The sequence below is a fragment of the Amaranthus tricolor genome, chromosome 1, assembly GCF_026212465.1.
Source record: "Amaranthus tricolor cultivar Red isolate AtriRed21 chromosome 1, ASM2621246v1, whole genome shotgun sequence".
NCBI lineage: Eukaryota > Viridiplantae > Streptophyta > Magnoliopsida > Caryophyllales > Amaranthaceae > Amaranthus > Amaranthus tricolor.
The window spans coordinates 31,399,516-31,417,228 of NC_080047.1; the positions used below are offsets into that span (position 1 = coordinate 31,399,516).

At 34.3% G+C, this 17,713-nt stretch overlaps 2 protein-coding genes across 2 annotated transcripts; both read left to right on the forward strand.

The window, feature by feature from the left end:
• Positions 1–2,428: 2,428 nt before the first annotated feature.
• On the forward strand, positions 2,429–8,104 carry LOC130808582 (uncharacterized). Its single transcript, XM_057674041.1, has 5 exons — positions 2,429–2,998; positions 3,091–3,273; positions 6,995–7,147; positions 7,505–7,571; positions 7,825–8,104. Exons 1-5 carry the CDS (start codon positions 2,647–2,649, stop codon positions 8,102–8,104), a joined length of 1,035 nt encoding a protein of 344 aa, XP_057530024.1. The 5' UTR covers positions 2,429–2,646.
• Positions 8,105–16,166: 8,062 nt separating this feature from the next.
• On the forward strand, positions 16,167–16,995 carry LOC130808592 (uncharacterized). The gene is made up of 3 exons (XM_057674047.1): positions 16,167–16,273; positions 16,355–16,479; positions 16,556–16,995. The coding sequence occupies exons 1-3, from the start codon at positions 16,167–16,169 to the stop codon at positions 16,993–16,995; spliced, it is 672 nt and encodes a 223-aa protein (XP_057530030.1).
• The last annotated feature ends 718 nt before the right edge of the window (positions 16,996–17,713 follow it).

The following is a 17,713-nucleotide window of genomic DNA, read 5'->3' on the forward strand; positions in this document are numbered from 1 at the left end:
CTTTGTTAAAACATTTTCTTTCAAAATCTTGAAATCATCAATCTATAAAATAGATAAATCTTTTTTTCTATTTCTTTACTAAAACTTTTCCCTTCAAAGTCTTTGAATCATAAATCTATGAAATGGAACGAACTTTCTTTTCCATCGGGCTAGGCTGTCTGGATAACTATTAGACAAATATCTCTAGTGTGCATACCTCACAAACGGCCAAACCGTAGTAGAAGATCTAAGTCCGAGGTACTGATCAACATAGCCCCAACTACTATGTAGTGTCGAGACAATCCCAACGAAGTTTTAATTCCTTGAGACACCATTGAGGTAGTCTCAACCGTTTCAAACATAAAACTATCTATAAAGCTTTTCTGTAAATATTTTGTAGTTTCGATATTCAAGGACAAACTTTCTATATTAGGTTGAATATCTTGCTATAGTCAAATCAATCTTAACTAAAGTGAGATACACACCTTTGAAATTCTTTATGGTAACTATTAAAGATTTGAGTAAGAAATCCAACCTTTTCAATTATAGCAAGACAACAAGCTTAGTCGATACGGTTTCTCAATGAAATCCAAATCTTCAATGTAAACATATATGTGCTTAGTAATAACTAACAATAGATTTGACTTAACTAGCTAATAAGCTTTGCTTAACTTTGATTTTAAGAGGCAACAACTTTTATATAAAATTTAATAAAAACTAATTCCTATATCTTATTTACGTAAACCAAAAATTATTCTTGATCACCAAATTAGTTAATATTAACAATACTAAAGCACTCCCTTATTATACTAAAATCAATGTTACGATCCATAATCAAATACTTAAATACTCAAAATTTGAAATTACAATAGAAACTTAAAAAAGTCATAACTTCTCCTTACATATCAATTTGTAATATAATTACACATCATTCTACTAAGTCACAATCAAGTTCTACTTATCAATCTCATGTACAACTTACCCATATAAATCTCACATTCTCAACTCGTATACATATTTCGTAGAATATATTCATATACTAAATTAATCTCCAATTGACCAACACTAACCCAAGAGCATTTCTAAATGTCACTTTATAAAATATCGAAGCAAAGACTTAACAACTCAATTAATATCTAGAATAAATATCAACATCAAATAATGTGTTTCAATATTCAATAACTATTAGCATGATCAAGTGTACTCGACGTTATTCCTCATTTAAAACCCCAATTAAAAAAAAAACAAGACTAACAAAAATCTCAATTTTCAATTCCTATCATCAATTTCTAGTTCAATGTCAACAATATCAAACTTTTGACCATTTACAACAATTTCTACCAACACACAATTTTAGCTCAATAAAGTTTACCTTGAATACCAATTTCTTCACTTTAAATTCATTTTACTAATAGCTAATTTAATTCATGTCTTCATCTCCAATCTAATCAATTAAGACCCAACAATTACTAATCAATGATTATATTTGTCCGTTAAATTAATCCATCAAAGGAATAGTATCAGCTAATGGCCAACACCAACTCAACCCGAGAGTAACCGTAAACAACTCTAACAATTTCATTAATTTATACCTTCTTCTCAATATTAGATATCACAAACCACCTTCAAACACTAAATAAAACCAAAATTCAAGGAAAATATATCCCAAAGTTTATAAATAAATTTAATGAAATTTAGTGATCCATCAACAATTTCATTCATTCTAATTTCAAGGTAGGAAAACAACAAACTTACTAAAATTAATCTCATCACAATTCCATAACAACACCATTATTCTTTAGTTCTTTGAAGTTATAATTTTCTTAATTCTTAAAGTGTGAGGAAGATCCATTTGCCTTGATCACAAAAGGTCTAGAAGGAATCATAAAGATGCATAAAGAATTTAAAAAATTTAAATCTAAAAACAAAGGTAAATCTTCGAACTCTAACTCTAATTCTAGAACTAACAAACTTGCTTGCTTTGAGTGTGGATCTACAGAACATCTTGTAAAGCAATGCCCTAAGAAGAAAAGGGAATCTTACAAGAAAAACAAGAAGAAATAAGCAATGATTGGTACATGTAGGCATGGCCACGGGGCGGGTTACCCGGAACCGAACCGGTCCTGAACCGCTTAGAACCGGAACCGTTTGCGACAGGTTCCGAACCGCGGAACCGTGAAACCGCCGGAAAAAAAGTTGCCGGAACCGTGAAACCGCCGGAAAAATACTTCATGAACCGGAGCTAAAAAACCGGGGTTTGGAACCGGAACCGGTCCGGGTGAACCGGTCCAACGGTTCCATGGAACCGGAACCGGACCGGTTCGGTTGAACCGGTCCAACGGTTCCATGGAACCGGAACCGGTCCGGGTGAACTGGTTCAACGGTTCCATGGAACCGGAACCGCGAAAACTAGCCGTTATGGAGCCCTTATGTAACCGTTGCATTTTCCCCTATAAATACTCATCACTTTCAATCATTTTCATTCACAACTCATCTCTTCTCCTACTCTCTCTACTTACTCTCTCTACTTAATTCTTTAATTACGCAATTATTCTCTTAATTACATAATTAGTCTTTTAATTATTTCTTAATTTAGTTAATTACATAATTAGTCTATTAATTATTTATTTATTTCTTAATTCTATTATTATTTCAATATTATCAATCATGTCTTCATTTTTGAAAAAAGCCTCAAAAAAAGTTACTAAAGTGGCAAAATCATTGGGAGGTTCCAGCTCCTCCAAAAGAAAGGCCACTTCTACTCCGTCGGTATCAACAACACCTTCCATTAGTAATTATAATTATGAACCAAATTATCCAGAAGGGTACGACCCAGAATTACATAATTATGCAGAAGAAGTGGAAAGAGAAATACAAATTGATGAAGAAGAACAACAAGAAGAGGAACCAACGACCCCTATTGGGATACATATATCTCGACAGTTATCAACAAGATCACATAAAGAACAACAACAACAAAGACAAGCTCGTGGTAAACGAGTCAATTTCCAAACTATCGGTTAGTTTTATAATTTTATTCTTCAAATTAATTAAATTTTAAATTATTTATTTATTTAATTATAGTTTTATAATTTTAAATTATTTATTTAGATGAAGATGAACCAGTAAGACAACCTTTTCCGGCAATGCCACCTCCTAGTGGTAGAGCTGTTTCACATGTGTGGTCGTATTTCACAAAAGAACCAACCGAGAATCCAGATATTTTCTTATGCACTTGTCAAATTTGTGAAAGTCAAGGAGTAAAGCCCTTAGTTGCATACAATTTCGCTAGAGGCAAATACTTTTTAAGTTTTTTATACATACATTATATATTCATATTTTATAAAAATTTATTTACTGTGTTTTGTGAATACGTGTTAGGTAGTGGTACGGGATTTTTTAACAAACATTTGGCAAAGAAGCATGGAATCACAAAAGAAACTCATGCAGCAAGCGGCAGCGGGACCACAAGTGGAACTGGAAGCCGACAGACACAGTGGGACATTCCCAGCACAGGTATGCCTTTTAGATATAATCGTAATGATATGATTGATGAATTTTCTAGGTATGTAATTTGTGATGAATTGCCTTTTAACCATGGTGAAAGTAGGGCATACGAGCGTTACACTAGAAAAACTATGCAAACACAATATAGAACAATCCCTAGGAGCACTCTTAAAAGACACACAATTAAATTATATGAATCAATGCGCTATGAATTAGTTGAAATGTTTAAATCTTTTAATGGTAAGGTTAGCATAACAACTGACATTTGGTCTGCTCCCCCACATTTAGAATCTTATATGTGTGTAACAGCACATTGGATAGATCAAAATTGGATTATTCAAAAAAGAATAATTGCTTTTGAGACAATGCCAGAAAGACATACCGGTGAAAACATAAAATATAGATTAGTAGAGATATGTAGAGAATGGAACTTATTAGATAAGATATTTTGTTGTTCAACTGATAATGCAACCGCGAACATTAAATGTCTAGAACTTTTGTATAACGAACCTGCATTTAGTTTTATCCTTGGGGGTAGCTTATTACACATACGTTGTTGTGTGCATATAGTTAACTTATCTTGCCAAGCTGGCATAAAACAATTAAGCGATTAATTAGAACCAATTAGAGATATAGTGAAGTGGCTTAGGATTGGAAAGATAAAGAGACGATACAAACAATTATGTGACCAATATCAACTTAAAAAAGTGTATTGGTCATTGGATACTCCTACACGTTGGGGCTCAACCAACGATTTATTAAGAAAGGCGATTGCTTATCGTCCAGTTATAACACAACTATATAGTGAGTGTACAGATAGTTACATAGCTGATGACACTTGGGAATTAGCTATAGGTGTACATAACATATTAGAAGCGTATGACCACGCGACTAAGATTTTTTCATATATTTATGAACCGAACGTTCACTTAGTAATAAGTGAGTGTGTTACTATTTTTTATCATCTCCTTAAATATACGCATGATGATACTAACCCATATTTGAAGCTGATTCTTGCAGATATGATGGAAAAATGGAAGGCATATTTTACCGAATTTCCTTATATTTATGGAATCGCAACCATTTTGGACTTATGTTTTAAAACTGAGGTCCTTACTAAAGTAATAGGATTTTACTACCAATCGTTAGATCGCCCGCCTACTGATGTACATAATTATGTAGGAACATGTAAAAAATATTTAGCAGAACTCTATGATTATTACGCTAGTGTGTATAACCCAAAACGCGATACGTCTAGGCGTGCTAGCGTTTCGGCACGTCCCTCTTACTATAATTCGGTAATAGCTAATATAATGAGTCAAGATGATAGTTTTGTAGGATCATCTTCTTCCTCGACCTCATATTTAGAACTAGATAGTTATCTTAAACACCACTTTGAAATAGACCAAGGTAGCTATAATATTTTAGAGTGGTGGAAAGAAAAATCTGTAAAATTTCCCATTTTATCGAGAATTGCAAAGGATATCTTTGCAATTCCCGCGTCAACAATTGCGTCGGAGTCTGCTTTTAGTGCAGGTAGAAGAGTTTTGGACGAAAAGAGATCTCGTCTTGCTCCACAGAGTATTCAAATATGTGTTTGCAAGAAAGATTGGGATCAAGCGGAGATTCGAACACAAGGACTAAGGAATGATGATGATCAAGACGACGATGATGATCCATGGATGATGATGGATACATCTGCATCATCGTCAGGAGGAGAGTCAGCGGAAGCATCTAACCAACCACATGATGATGACGAAGACGAATAGGATCAATCTGACAACGATAAATCAACATTCAACAACTATAAATAAAAGGTATGACAAAGAACTACGTGGGCTTTGATTCCTTCGGGATACGTAGGCAGCTTAGTATTCCTTTGAGTACTAGGTTCAAGTCCATTTTCTCCCCTTTTTTTATTAATCATTTTTATCGACATTATCATTGATTCGTTTGTTATTAATTTATTTTTTTTCATTCTTTTTAGTAAATATTTCAATAACGATGACAACTTGACATGCAATGAATTTCGCTAATAATCAAGTAATCATCAAAGGTACGTCCGCAATATTATAGTATTTTTTTATTATATAAATATTTAAAGAAAAAATAAAAATGGAACCGATGGTCCGACCCGCCCGTCCCGTGAGTTGGAACCGCCGGAACCGCCTCATGAACCGCCAAGGAACCGTTTGGAACCGCCCGGAACCGGAACCAGAACCGGAACCGTTCGCGACAGGTTCCAATTGGAACCGGAACCGGGTGGAACCAGAACCGGATGGAACCGGAACGGAACCGGACCAACCCGGACCGTGGCCATGCCTAGGTACATGGAGTGATTCCGAAGGATTAACCGAATCTGAAAGTGAAGATGGTCAAGCTCACTTATGTCTTATGGCTAATGATGACAAAGATGATGATCTAGATCAAAATCATAAGGAGGTACTTGACTTTCTTAACTCTTGTTCTAAAGATGAATTAGTTAAAGCTTTCTTTGACATGTTTCAAATTTAAAAGATCTTAAAAGATGAGAAAAATATTTTAGATAGAATTCGTCACTATGCCGAAGGTTGTGAAGACCTTATAAAGAAAAATCAATCGCTTAAGGCTGAAACATTAAAATTTGAAGAGACTGTCAAAGTCTTGAAAGAACAGAATCTTAGCCAAATGAAAAGGCTCATTTATCTTAAGAATGAAAATAATGATCTTGAATCTGAGCTCAAGACTCTGAGACATGAGTTTGAGAAAAATTTACAAGCCTTAACAAAGCTAAATGACTCCGAATCTAAATTTACAAAAATGCTTACATGTCAAAAAGGATCTAATGATAAAGGTGGTATCAGTTATAATAATGTCACACATAACTATAAGAGTAAAAACACATTCGTTAAGAGTGCATACAAACATAGATGCATACCTACTTGCTCCGTTTGTTGCAAAGAAGGACATCTTAAGTTTGCATGTCCCTACAGACGTAAGGACAATTATATTATTAAGTATTTCTTTCCTTTTGAATTACGTTAGCAGATAAAGAAAATATGGGTTCCTAAAGGGACAAGACCACCTAACATGGTTTACCCCGAATATGGTCCCAAATTTGTCACTTAGTTGGCTAAGTAAACTTGAGAAAGATTATTTTTTTGTTTTGCAGGAAAAGCAAAAGTGGATCTTCGATAGTGGATGCTCGATACATATAAGTGGTAAAGTTTCTTTGTTTTCTGAAATTAAAGAAAGGTGCAATGGCTCGATTACCCTAAGTGACAAAGGTAAATGCAAAATTTTAGGTGTTGGAAAAGTTGGTAAGAATCCTTCTAAAACTATTGATAATGTCTATTTGGTTGAAGGTCTAAAATTTAACTTGCTAAGTGTGTCTCAACTATGTGATAAAGGTAATCAAGTAATCTTTGATAAAGAAAAATGTGTGGTTAAAAACCCCAACACCGGAGATACATTTATTACCGCCCTTGGACATGATAATGTTTATGTTTGAATACTAACGAAATTGCAGCTCAAAATTTCAAGTGTTTAAAGGCTATGACGGATGATCCAAAGCTATGGCATAGACGTCTTGGTCACATAAATACGCACACCATGCATGAATTAGTAAGTAAAGATCTAGTTAAGGAACTTCCAACTCTTGACTATAAACACAGTCCTACATGTGACACATGCATTAAAAGTAAACAAGTAAGAAGTTCATTAAAACCAAAGAAAATGGTAAGTACTTCAAGAACATGTGAAATTTTACACATTGATCTATGTGGTCTAATGCGTGTACGGAGCATACGAGGTAAATCTTACATTCTAGTTACACTTGATGATTATTCTAGATTTACGTGGGTTGATTTCTTGAAGGATAAAAGTGAAGCCTAGAAACCGTTCTCAAGACGTTGTAAAGAAATGCAAACTCAGTTGAATCTTCCAATAGTTTCGATTAGAAGTGATCATGGGAGAGAATTTGATTAACTAGGCTTTGATTCCTTTTGTGAAAAATACGGTATAACCCATAACTTTTCAGCTCCTGGGACACTCCAACAAAACGGCGTGGTTGAAAGGAAAAATCGTACTTTAGAGGAAATGGCTAGGTATAGAGAATGGAATAGCCAAACATTATTAGGCCGAGGATGTTAACACAACAAGTTATGTCTTAAAAAGGTGTCTCATTAGACCTATACTTAAGAAAACCCCCTACGAGTTATTTAAAGGAAGAAAACCAAACATAGCCTACCTTAAACCATTTGGTTGCAAATGTTTTATCCATAATAATGGTAAGGATAATCTAGGTAAATTTGATGCTTGAAGTGATGAAGGTATATTTCTTGGATACTCATTAAATAGTAAAGCTTATAGAGTTCTAAATAAGCGAACAAATATGGTTGAGGAAAGTATACATGTAGTATTTGATGAATCTGATAAGGGAATATTAAGTGAAGTATTTAAAGATTTAAACCTTAATAAACATTTTGATGATATAAGTAATGATGAATTGGATGCCAATGATCTTAGTGAAGATAAAAAGCAAAACATGCAGGATACTATACAAAGTCTTGATGAGATTGAAGAAAAACAGGTTAAAAACATTGAAGATTCACAGCCTGATCTTAGGACCCAATCTTAAGACCTGTAAATAGCTCCTGAACGTACTGTTTTAGACACTCCAATTAGAAATTCCTCAAAGAAAGTAGGAACAAGTTCCTTGAATGATTGCACACCATTCATACTACGTAGAAGGCTTAGAATGTCATCTCAACATCCTCCAGAAAACATCATAAGTGATCCAAACAAAGGTTTCAAACTCGATCCTGTCTTAAAAATTTATGTGCATTTTCTGCTTTTGTTTCTCTTGTAGAACCAAAGGATGTCAAAGAAGCAATACAAGAACCAGAGTGGATCATTGCTATGCAAAATGAATTAAATGAATTCGAAAGAAACAAAGTTTTGGATCTAGTTGAAAGACCACCAGATCGCACTATAATTGGAACTAGATGGGTCTTTCGCCATAAGCTCAATGAGGATGGAGACATTATAAGGAATAAAGCAAGGCTAATAGCTCAAGGCTATAATCTAGAAGAAGGTATATAATATGACGAGACTTTTGCCCCAGTTGCAGGGTTAGAATCTATTCGTATTATGCTTGCTTTTGCTTCATACATGAATATAAAACTATATCAAATGGATGTTAAATGCGCTTTCGTAAATGGCTACTTACAAGAGGAAGTATATGTTAAACAACCACCTGGCTTTGAAAATTCCGATCTACCTAATCATGTGTTTAACCTAATCAAAGGATTATATGGCTTGAAACAAGCTCCAAGGGCTTGGTATGACCGATTTAGTTCACATTTACTTGAAAATAACTTTCAATGAGGTAAAATTGATAAAACGCTTTTCATTAAAACTAAAGGAAAAGATATTCTTGTTGTTCAAGTATATGTTGATGATATTGTTTGGAGCTACAAATGATTCTTTATGCAAGGTATTTTCTGAGATTATGTGCAAAGGAATTTGAAATGAGCATGATGGGAGACTTAACATTTTTTCTTGGACTTCAAATAAAGAAAAAGAAATATGGCATATTTATTTGTCAAAGTAAATATGTTAGAGATTTATTAAAGAAGTACAATATGGATCAATTCAAAAGTGCTAATACGCCTATTAGTGCAACACTAAGTCTAGACCAAGACATAAATGGTAAGAGTGTTGATCAAAAGACGTATAGAGGTATGATTGGTTCTTTATTGTATTTAACTGCTAGTCGTCCTGATATTATGTTTAGTGTTTGTTTATGTGCATGTTTTAAAGCTAACCCAAAAGAATTTCACTTAGCAGCAGTTAAGAGAATCTTTAGATACTTGCATGGGACTAAAGACTTTGGTCTATGGTACTATTTTGGTTTAATTGGTTTTTCAGATGTTGATTATGCTGGTTATAAGGTTGATAGAAAGAGCACTTCAAGATCGTGTCAATACTTGGGAAATTCATTGATTTCATGGTATTCTAAAAAGCAAAATTCAGTTGCCTTATCTACGGCTGAAGCTGAATACATAGCTGTTGGTGCATGTTCTTCTCAAATCTTATGGATTGCACAACAACTTCGAGATCTTGGAGTTGATCTCAAAGGTATTCCAATTAAATGTGATAATACAAGTTCAATTTGTATTATTAAAAATCCAGTACAACATTCACGCACAAAACATATTGAGGTTCGTCACCATTTCATACGTGATCATGTTGAAAAAGGTCATATTACTCTATCTTTTATTTCTACAGAAAATCAATTAGCTAATATATTTACAAAACCTATAAGTCCTGATCGTTTTGCATATATTCGTATGGAACTTGGCATGCTAAATGATGTTGCATGAACTAAGGGGGAGTAACGGTTCAATAGTAAAGGTAAAATGTTACTAAATACAGTATGTATTTAGGGGGAGTATTTCATTTTATTTTATACTTGATTTTATTATGGTTGCATATACGTATGTTTATTCTTGTTTTTGAGAATTGAAAATTAAATTTCAATTTCTTAAAATTATCTGTTACATATATAAAATTGGTATTTATAATTAAATACCTTTAATTAATAAAGGATATTTAATTATTTTAAACTAAATTGTTTGCCTGTTTCAATTGGGACGTCAACTACATACAAATTACTCATTTATGAATTTGGTCCTAATCAAACTAGCTATTCAAATTGAACTCATGATCACACTTCTTATACATCCCCTCACATCACTCAAACACACTTCACACCGGTCAAAATTTCTCTCAAAATTAAATTTTTGCCTTTTTCCTAAGTTGTCCAATCAACATTTATTGAAGTACAAATGCATTATACCTCATCTCCTTCATATAACATGTGAACCGTCCCTTTCCCATTCCATTCCAAACTTTTCTGATTTTGTTAACAGTGGTATCAGACATTTTTTTTAAACCTTCAAACACTCTTTCCATGGCCCCAAAAAGAAAACTCACTCGCCCCTCACAAAATCGGAAAGAGGAGAATCATCAAAATCCCCAATGGGCGAACCGATAACTCCATCTATTCCCTCACCGTTAAGTGCTGTGGAAGTACCAAAATCATGGTTTGAAAACCATATGGTATTTTGAAAGTGGATCGATGTCTTTAAACAACGCTCTATCTCTTTTTTTTTGATATCTTGGATTACAATTTCTTTCTCTTTGAGGATTTTGAAATCATTTATGCTTTTATTGAGTCTACTCCAAGTAAAGTCCTAAACCCAGGATCTGTGTCTTATCCCAAATTAGTCAAAATCTTCTACTGTAATCTTTCTTTCATAACTCGATGGATTTCCCGCTTTAAGAAGTTATGATAAAGGTCAAGAACTTGTTATTACAAATACTCTAATCAACGAGTTATTTAAATTTTCAAACGTTGTTGATGACTCTACCCCAAATTCTGTTGCTTTTTAGAATGTCAACATGTTTGTTCTTGATTCTTATTCTGATTTTTCTCCTACAAGACAGTTAACCCATAATGGCTTAACTTTGTCTGGAAAACTTCCCCATAATTTGATAGCCAAAATTGTATTTTCCAAAGGAACTTCTTGTGAATTAGTTTCTGATTCTCATTTAATTTTGATGTGGAAAATTGCTGCCTGAAAATCGATTGATTATGCTTCTTTAATCATTTAATTTTGTAGTTCTAGTTTTCGAAATTTGGCCCTCCCTTATGCAAATCTTCTTTCACTCATCTTTGATCACTTCAATCTCATTACTGATCTAGAAGAGGTTGACTATTCTGGTCCTCAATCTTTCTCCAACAACATTCTGCCTCCTTTAGGGAGCTTTAAGGTTGGCGGTAAATATGAGTTATACTCAAATTTATTAGTCACGGAGAAAGAGGAGTTACAGAAGTTGCATGGCAAAAAGATAGGCCGGTTGGAACCTTATTCTAAAGAAATTCATACTACCCATTCTCGCCTCGAGTCACTTGATTCTGAAGTTTGTGAAATTAAAGTGTCCCTACTCGAACTGCATGATAAAGTGTCCAAATTAACTTCTATGCTAGACATTTTCATGAAAGATATGAAGGGCATGGTAGTTGAGGAAGTGACTGTAGAAGAGGATGTTGAAGAGGAGCCTGCAGAAAAGGAGAAGAAGGTGTCAAAAGAAGGAGAGGCTACTCAAGAGGGTAAAGAGGCCGAGGAGGAGAAGGAAGAAGAAATTGATGCCACCCCTATTCAAACAGTACCACCACCAACTGTCGAAACTACTCCTGAAACCACTACACCTAACAAATAAAAGGCTTCCAAGAAAAGGAAGACCAGGTCTAAGAAGTAGTTTATATGATAGTTGATGAACAATTTTTTTAATCGACAAACAATTAGTTTTTGTAGAAAACAATCCCAACATTTTAATCCCTGTTTACTTTTTGATGAAAGTCAAAAAGGGGGAGAAATTTATGTAAATATGTTTATGCTTGCTTGCTGCTTGTTGGTTTGTGATGCTTGCTTGTTGTTTTATGTTTATTTGTGTTTGCTTGATGATTGGTTGTTCATTGTTGTTTGTTCATCTGTTTGATTGCTTAGTTATTCATTATTTAGATTATTGTTTGATTGTTTGATTGTTTCGTATTGTTTCATGATCATAAATATCTATAAATATAAACATTCATGTTCATTCATGAAAATTCATGTTTATTGTTGTTTGATTAATGTTCAATGTTTATGTCGTTTGATAATCATAATACATTTTGTTTTTAAAATATCAATAATTATATCTTTGCATGTATTGTGATAAGATATTTGTTTACTTGTGATTATGGATAATTGTTTATTATGTTATTAATTTGTTATCCATGCATATATTTTTATTGGCTTATATCTATGTTATATCATGTTCACTATTCTGATTTGAAATAGTTTTCAAAGTCTTGAAAAGTTTCTGTTTAATTATAACTTAACGTGATTTATAAAATATCTAAGTGACTGTTCTTATCATGTTTTTAAATTTGTATTCACTTAGTAATATGATTTAGGAAAATATGATTTTGACTTTCATCAAGGGAGAGATTGAAGACTCAATTCTCTTAAGTGATGATAATTCAAAACACATATTAAATTAAACAATAAATTAAGTAATTATATTTAATTGTTTAAGTAAGTCCAAAATCATATTAAATATTAATTGATTAATTGAAAAATTATTTAAGTCTGAAATATATTGAGATAATTGTATTTTGATAAGATTATATTTGAATTTGAATTAAAAAAAATGCATGTTCAAAACGTTGAAATATTTGAATCTTATTTGTATTTTAAATTTGAGTTTTTAAATTAAACGTGCGCTCAAGATATTTAAATGTTTGTTTAATTTACACATTTGTGTTTAAATTTTGAAAAAATAAATTGTTTGTAATTTAAAGCTTATTACACGATTTATATTTGAATATTTGAATTTAAATTAGTTGTTTTGAAATAAAACTATACTAATTATAGGTTTTCCCATAAATAAGATGACAATTTAAATTGACAATAAAAATAGGAAAAGATAATTTAAAATGGTGCTAAAAATAGGAATTAAATTTGAATAAAGTTTTACATGTATTATCTGGTTTTGCTGAAGTTTTCAATATCTCGTATGAGTTCTAACGTGGCAGCACAACAATGGTTTTTAATAACAAAATACAGCACACAATGACGTGATTATATGAGCTACCAGTGCAACGTCAGCTTGAGTTAAAGCTCAAGATCTTGAAGACTGACACATATTAACTAGATCAACGAAATTGACGGATAAAGTCTTCTTGCTCTACAAAGATATGTTGAGGCGTGAAATATATAAACATAAGGGTTCATTCAAGGATTAAGATTGCAACATTTTCTTACAATTTTCTCTCTTGTTGAATTAAGATCTAAACGTTCATAAAGTGTAGTAATTCTTAGTTCATCTAAGTCTTACATTTTGTAATAGGATTTAGTGTTAAAAACAAGAGAGTTAGAACTTTGATTATTGATACGCCTAACCTTGGAATAGTTTTTAAAGTGTTCAACTTGTAATCTTTATTGTGAGATTGGGATTTGTGCTTTTATTAAGAGAACTTGTAAGACGTTTTTAAAGGGGAAGAACGTGGTGAGAAAGATAGAGAGATTTTCTACGTTGTTTTAAAGTTCATTAATAAAAGGCGTTGAATCCTACGGGTTGAAAGAGAACCCATAGGCGGGGAGTAGGTTGTTTAGAACCAAACCTCGTTAACATATCGTGTGTTATTGTTTAAGTTCATTTTTGAACATACGTTTTAGATTTATCAATCGACCTAAAGTTGTTCCAGAAAACAGTTTTGAAAGGTCACCCAAGCTCTTGAGCTAACCTTCCAGACAAAAAATTTAAACGGGCATACTCTCTATTCACCTCCCCCCCCCCCCCCCCCCCCCCCACCCCCTAGAGAGTATTCGATCTCCTATCAACTTTCAAATACTATGTGTACAGACTTCAGATACGAGCTACTAATTACCTTGTAAGTTTGGCCGACTATTTCAACAATTTCTTATGGATATGTACGTAAAGATAGAAAACACCCGTTTATATTTTGTGCAGCATAACCAGTTTCAACTTCGGGCAAAGTTATATTAAGGGATTATGGACACGATGATAAGTGGTGAGTGTAGTGCTGCAAATGTAGGTTGCTGCATTATTCTACCACCTTCGTTCATTGGTGGTCCAAGAGATATGAAAAAGCATCACTTGAATGCAATGGCGCTTGTTCAACGATATGAGAAGCTCGATATTTTTCTAATCATGACATGCAACACTAATTGGGTTAAGATATAACAAGAACTAGCAGAAGTCGAACTTGCCCAAGATAGGCCAGACTTAGTGTCAAGAATCTTTCGGGCTAAATTGGTTGCTTTGAAAAAAATAATCCAAGAGCGAAAGTTCTTTGGTCAAAATACAACTATGATACATGTTATTGAATTCCAGAAACACGGTCTACCGCATGCTCATTTCTTAATAATTTTAAAGCATTGGTCGAAGATTAGGCAACCAGAACAATTTGATAAGTTTGTTTGCGCAGAGATTCCACCATCGTCTAAGCCATATCTTCGTGGCCTTGTTCTGTGTCATATGATGAACGACACTTACGGTTCGTTTAACCTAGAGAATCCTTGTATTGTGAAGCACAGTGGTAAATGCTTATGTAGAAACCGATAGCCTAGGAAATTCACCTCATTCACAAAGCAGTCCGAAGATGGTTATCCATTGTACAAGAGGCGCGATATCGGTGAGTCGGTTCGCATTCGAGGCACTTATTTAGATAATTGGTGGTTTATTCTGTATACTCCATATCTCCTTCCGTCTTTCGACTGCCATATGAATGTGGAGATATGCGCAACCATCAAGGGTGTTAAGTACCTTTATAAGTATGTTTACAAAGGGCATGATAAGATAGCAGTTAGCGTTGTTCCTAATAGTGAAGTTCATGTTGTAGATGAGATTGAACACTTTCAGCCTGGTCGCTGGGTTTCTCCTCCGGAGGCTGTTTGGAGAATTCTTACTTTTGATTTATATGATATGCAGCCTGCCGTTATGCCCTTACTGGTGCATCTACGAAACAAGGAAAGTGTTTGCTTTAGAGATAATGAAAAGCTCGAGCATGTTGTACATAATGAATCAAGGGCAAAAACGGCTTTAACTGAGTTTTTTGCATACAATGCATCACATCCATTGGAGCCAAAGTATTGTTTTCCAGAGTTTAGTGAACACCATGTTTGGAATTCACAAAGTAAGACTTTGAATAAAAGGGAACGTGACAAGATTATTGGTAGGCTTACATTTGTTGCGCCTTTGGAGGATGAACGGTACTACTTAAGATTGTTATTTGCGCATGTTGTTGGTCCATGCTATTTTAATGCCTTATTGACTGTCGATAGTCCCCTTTGTTAAACATTTCATGAAGCTGCGCTAAAATGGGGGTTGGTTGAGCCTAATGATTAAGTAACAAAGTGTTTAGACGAAGCTGCCGAAGTGCAAATGTCACATGCTTTGCGGAGGCTTTTTGCTACAATCCTTATTTTCCTTGAGCTAGCCGATCCGATGCAGCTGTGAAATCGTTATTTCAACCATCTTTCTGAGGACTTTGCACATAAGCATCCCAATGAATCGCAAAAGATTTTGGGGCTTACTTTACGGTCTGTTGAAGTGTTCTTAGAAAACATGGGCAGATCTTTTACAGATTATGCCTTACATCATCTTCATACACATCCAGATGTCTTGATACATAGAACACGCGATGTACAGGATGCTTTAGATGCTCCAATACCTGCGTGATGCATGGCAGCAAGGAAAATGTTGACTATTGAACAAAAGGCAGCGTATAAGCCCATCATTTCTCATGTTAAGCAAAAACAACCTGGCTTTTTTTCATTGATGGGCCAGGTGGAACTGGAAAAACTTTCTTGTATAATGCGTTATATGCGAAAGTGCGGTTGCTTAAGCAAATTGTCTTACCAACTTTAAGTTCTGGTACTGCGGCGTCTAATATGCCCACTGGTCGAACAACGCATTCTAGGTTCAAGATACCAATTGATTGTGGCCAGTGTTTATCTTGCAATGTAGGCAAACAGTCAAGCCTTGCATCGCTAATACAAGAAGCTTCATTGAGCATTTGGGACGAGGCTTTTATGGCGCGTTGAGAGAACATCGAGGTGCTTGATATGCTTTTACTAGATTTGTGTTTGCTGAATGTTCCCTTTGGTGGTAAGATCGTGGTATTCGGTGGCGATTTTGGTCAAACTGTGCCTGTTGTTCCTAAGAAAACATAGTAAGAAGTCATTGAATACAGCTTAGTGTGCTCACCCTTGTGGCCTCTGTTTACTTGCTTACATTTGACTGAAAACATCAGTGCACGCGAGGATCTACATTTTTCAAGGTTTTTGATTGCACATGGAAACGATGCATTACAATTAATGGAAAGTGAATTGGTCACCATTCCTATTGAATTACGCTTAACGAATGGAGATGTCCATGGTACGCTGGATGATTTTCTTGAAAGAATTTATCCTCAAATATCAGGTGCATGTGTGAAGCCGGAGTTTTTTTGCAGAAAGGGTTATATTGACACCAAGGAATGAAGATGTTGATCTGATTAATTCAAAGCTCATTGAACGCTCTTGCGGAAATGCTTATTTTTATAAAAGCTCTAATACAGTGATTGATGACCATTGCAACATATATCCGACAGAATTTTTAAACACACTTTGCCAAGGAGGAATGAGCCCACGTGAATTGGTGTCAAAGCTAAACAACCCTGTTATTTTATTGCGAAAACTGGATCCATCAATTGGCTTATGTAATGGAACAAGACTAATCTATAGGAAATTCATGCCAAACCTTATTCAATGTGAAATTTCTACTAGATTTTCTAAGGGTGATTTTATCTATTACCTCGAATTACGCTTAGGGCACCAGATGCAGCAGGCTATCCATTCTAATTCCAAAGAATGCAATTTCCCATTAAGTGTGCTTTGCCATGACAGTCAATAAATCACAAGGACAAACGCTATAACAAGTCGGGGTGTATGTTCGCCAACCGTGTTTTTCCCATGGCCAGCTTTACATTGCACTTTCAAGACCAAGGAAATCAAGCAACATTTGGGTGGTCAATGACAATTCTCAACAAGATTGCAACAAACCACCCTCCACAACAAATGTTGTTTCCTATGACTTATTAGCAGAAGCTGAAGTTATAACACATTAATAAGAAGGTAGTTTCATATTCATATTATTTATTGAAGAGTGGTTTCATCATTGTAGCAGTTCTGTGGAAAGCAAAACAAATGATAGCTACCCTACTTTCCACACTCAACATGCTACAGGCTCAGGTGATATGTCATAACTATTATGCATTCTTTTGTTAATGTGATGACACACAGGTGCAATGATACACTAACATCTACTAAGCTTCAGTTTTGTGCGCTTATGCTGTGCCGTCCTCCTCAAACCTTGGCAAGTTTCTTACTTTGGTTCTACTGTCGTTGAATCTTCAGCGCTATTGCTTAAAGGTTTTTGTATCTCTTCTTTAACTGCTGCAACTCTTTTACTTTGTGGTCTGCTTAATGTGTTTGTGCGATGCATGTGCATTTGTGAATTCTATTGCATTCTTATTAGCTATCATTCATTTATATGTATGGATGTGCATCTATACTTCACTAACACAAAACAGTTACTTAAAAGTTCTACAATCATAAAACTGTATCAAAGA

Bases quoted from the DNA above. Each gene is read 5' to 3' on its own strand.
- LOC130808582 (XM_057674041.1), top strand. From the start codon at position 2,647: ATGTCTTCATTTTTGAAAAAAGCCTCAAAAAAAGTTACTAAAGTGGCA. The intron at 2,999-3,090 runs GTTAGTTTTATA...TTATTTATTTAG, and splicing joins AGTCAATTTCCAAACTATCG to ATGAAGATGAACCAGTAAGA. The intron at 7,572-7,824 runs GTATAGAGAATG...CTCATTAAATAG, and splicing joins ACTTTAGAGGAAATGGCTAG to TAAAGCTTATAGAGTTCTAA.
- LOC130808592 (XM_057674047.1), top strand. From the start codon at position 16,167: ATGCTTTTACTAGATTTGTGTTTGCTGAATGTTCCCTTTGGTGGTAAG. The intron at 16,274-16,354 runs GTAAGAAGTCAT...TGAAAACATCAG, and splicing joins GTTGTTCCTAAGAAAACATA to TGCACGCGAGGATCTACATT. The intron at 16,480-16,555 runs GTACGCTGGATG...GTTTTTTTGCAG, and splicing joins AACGAATGGAGATGTCCATG to AAAGGGTTATATTGACACCA.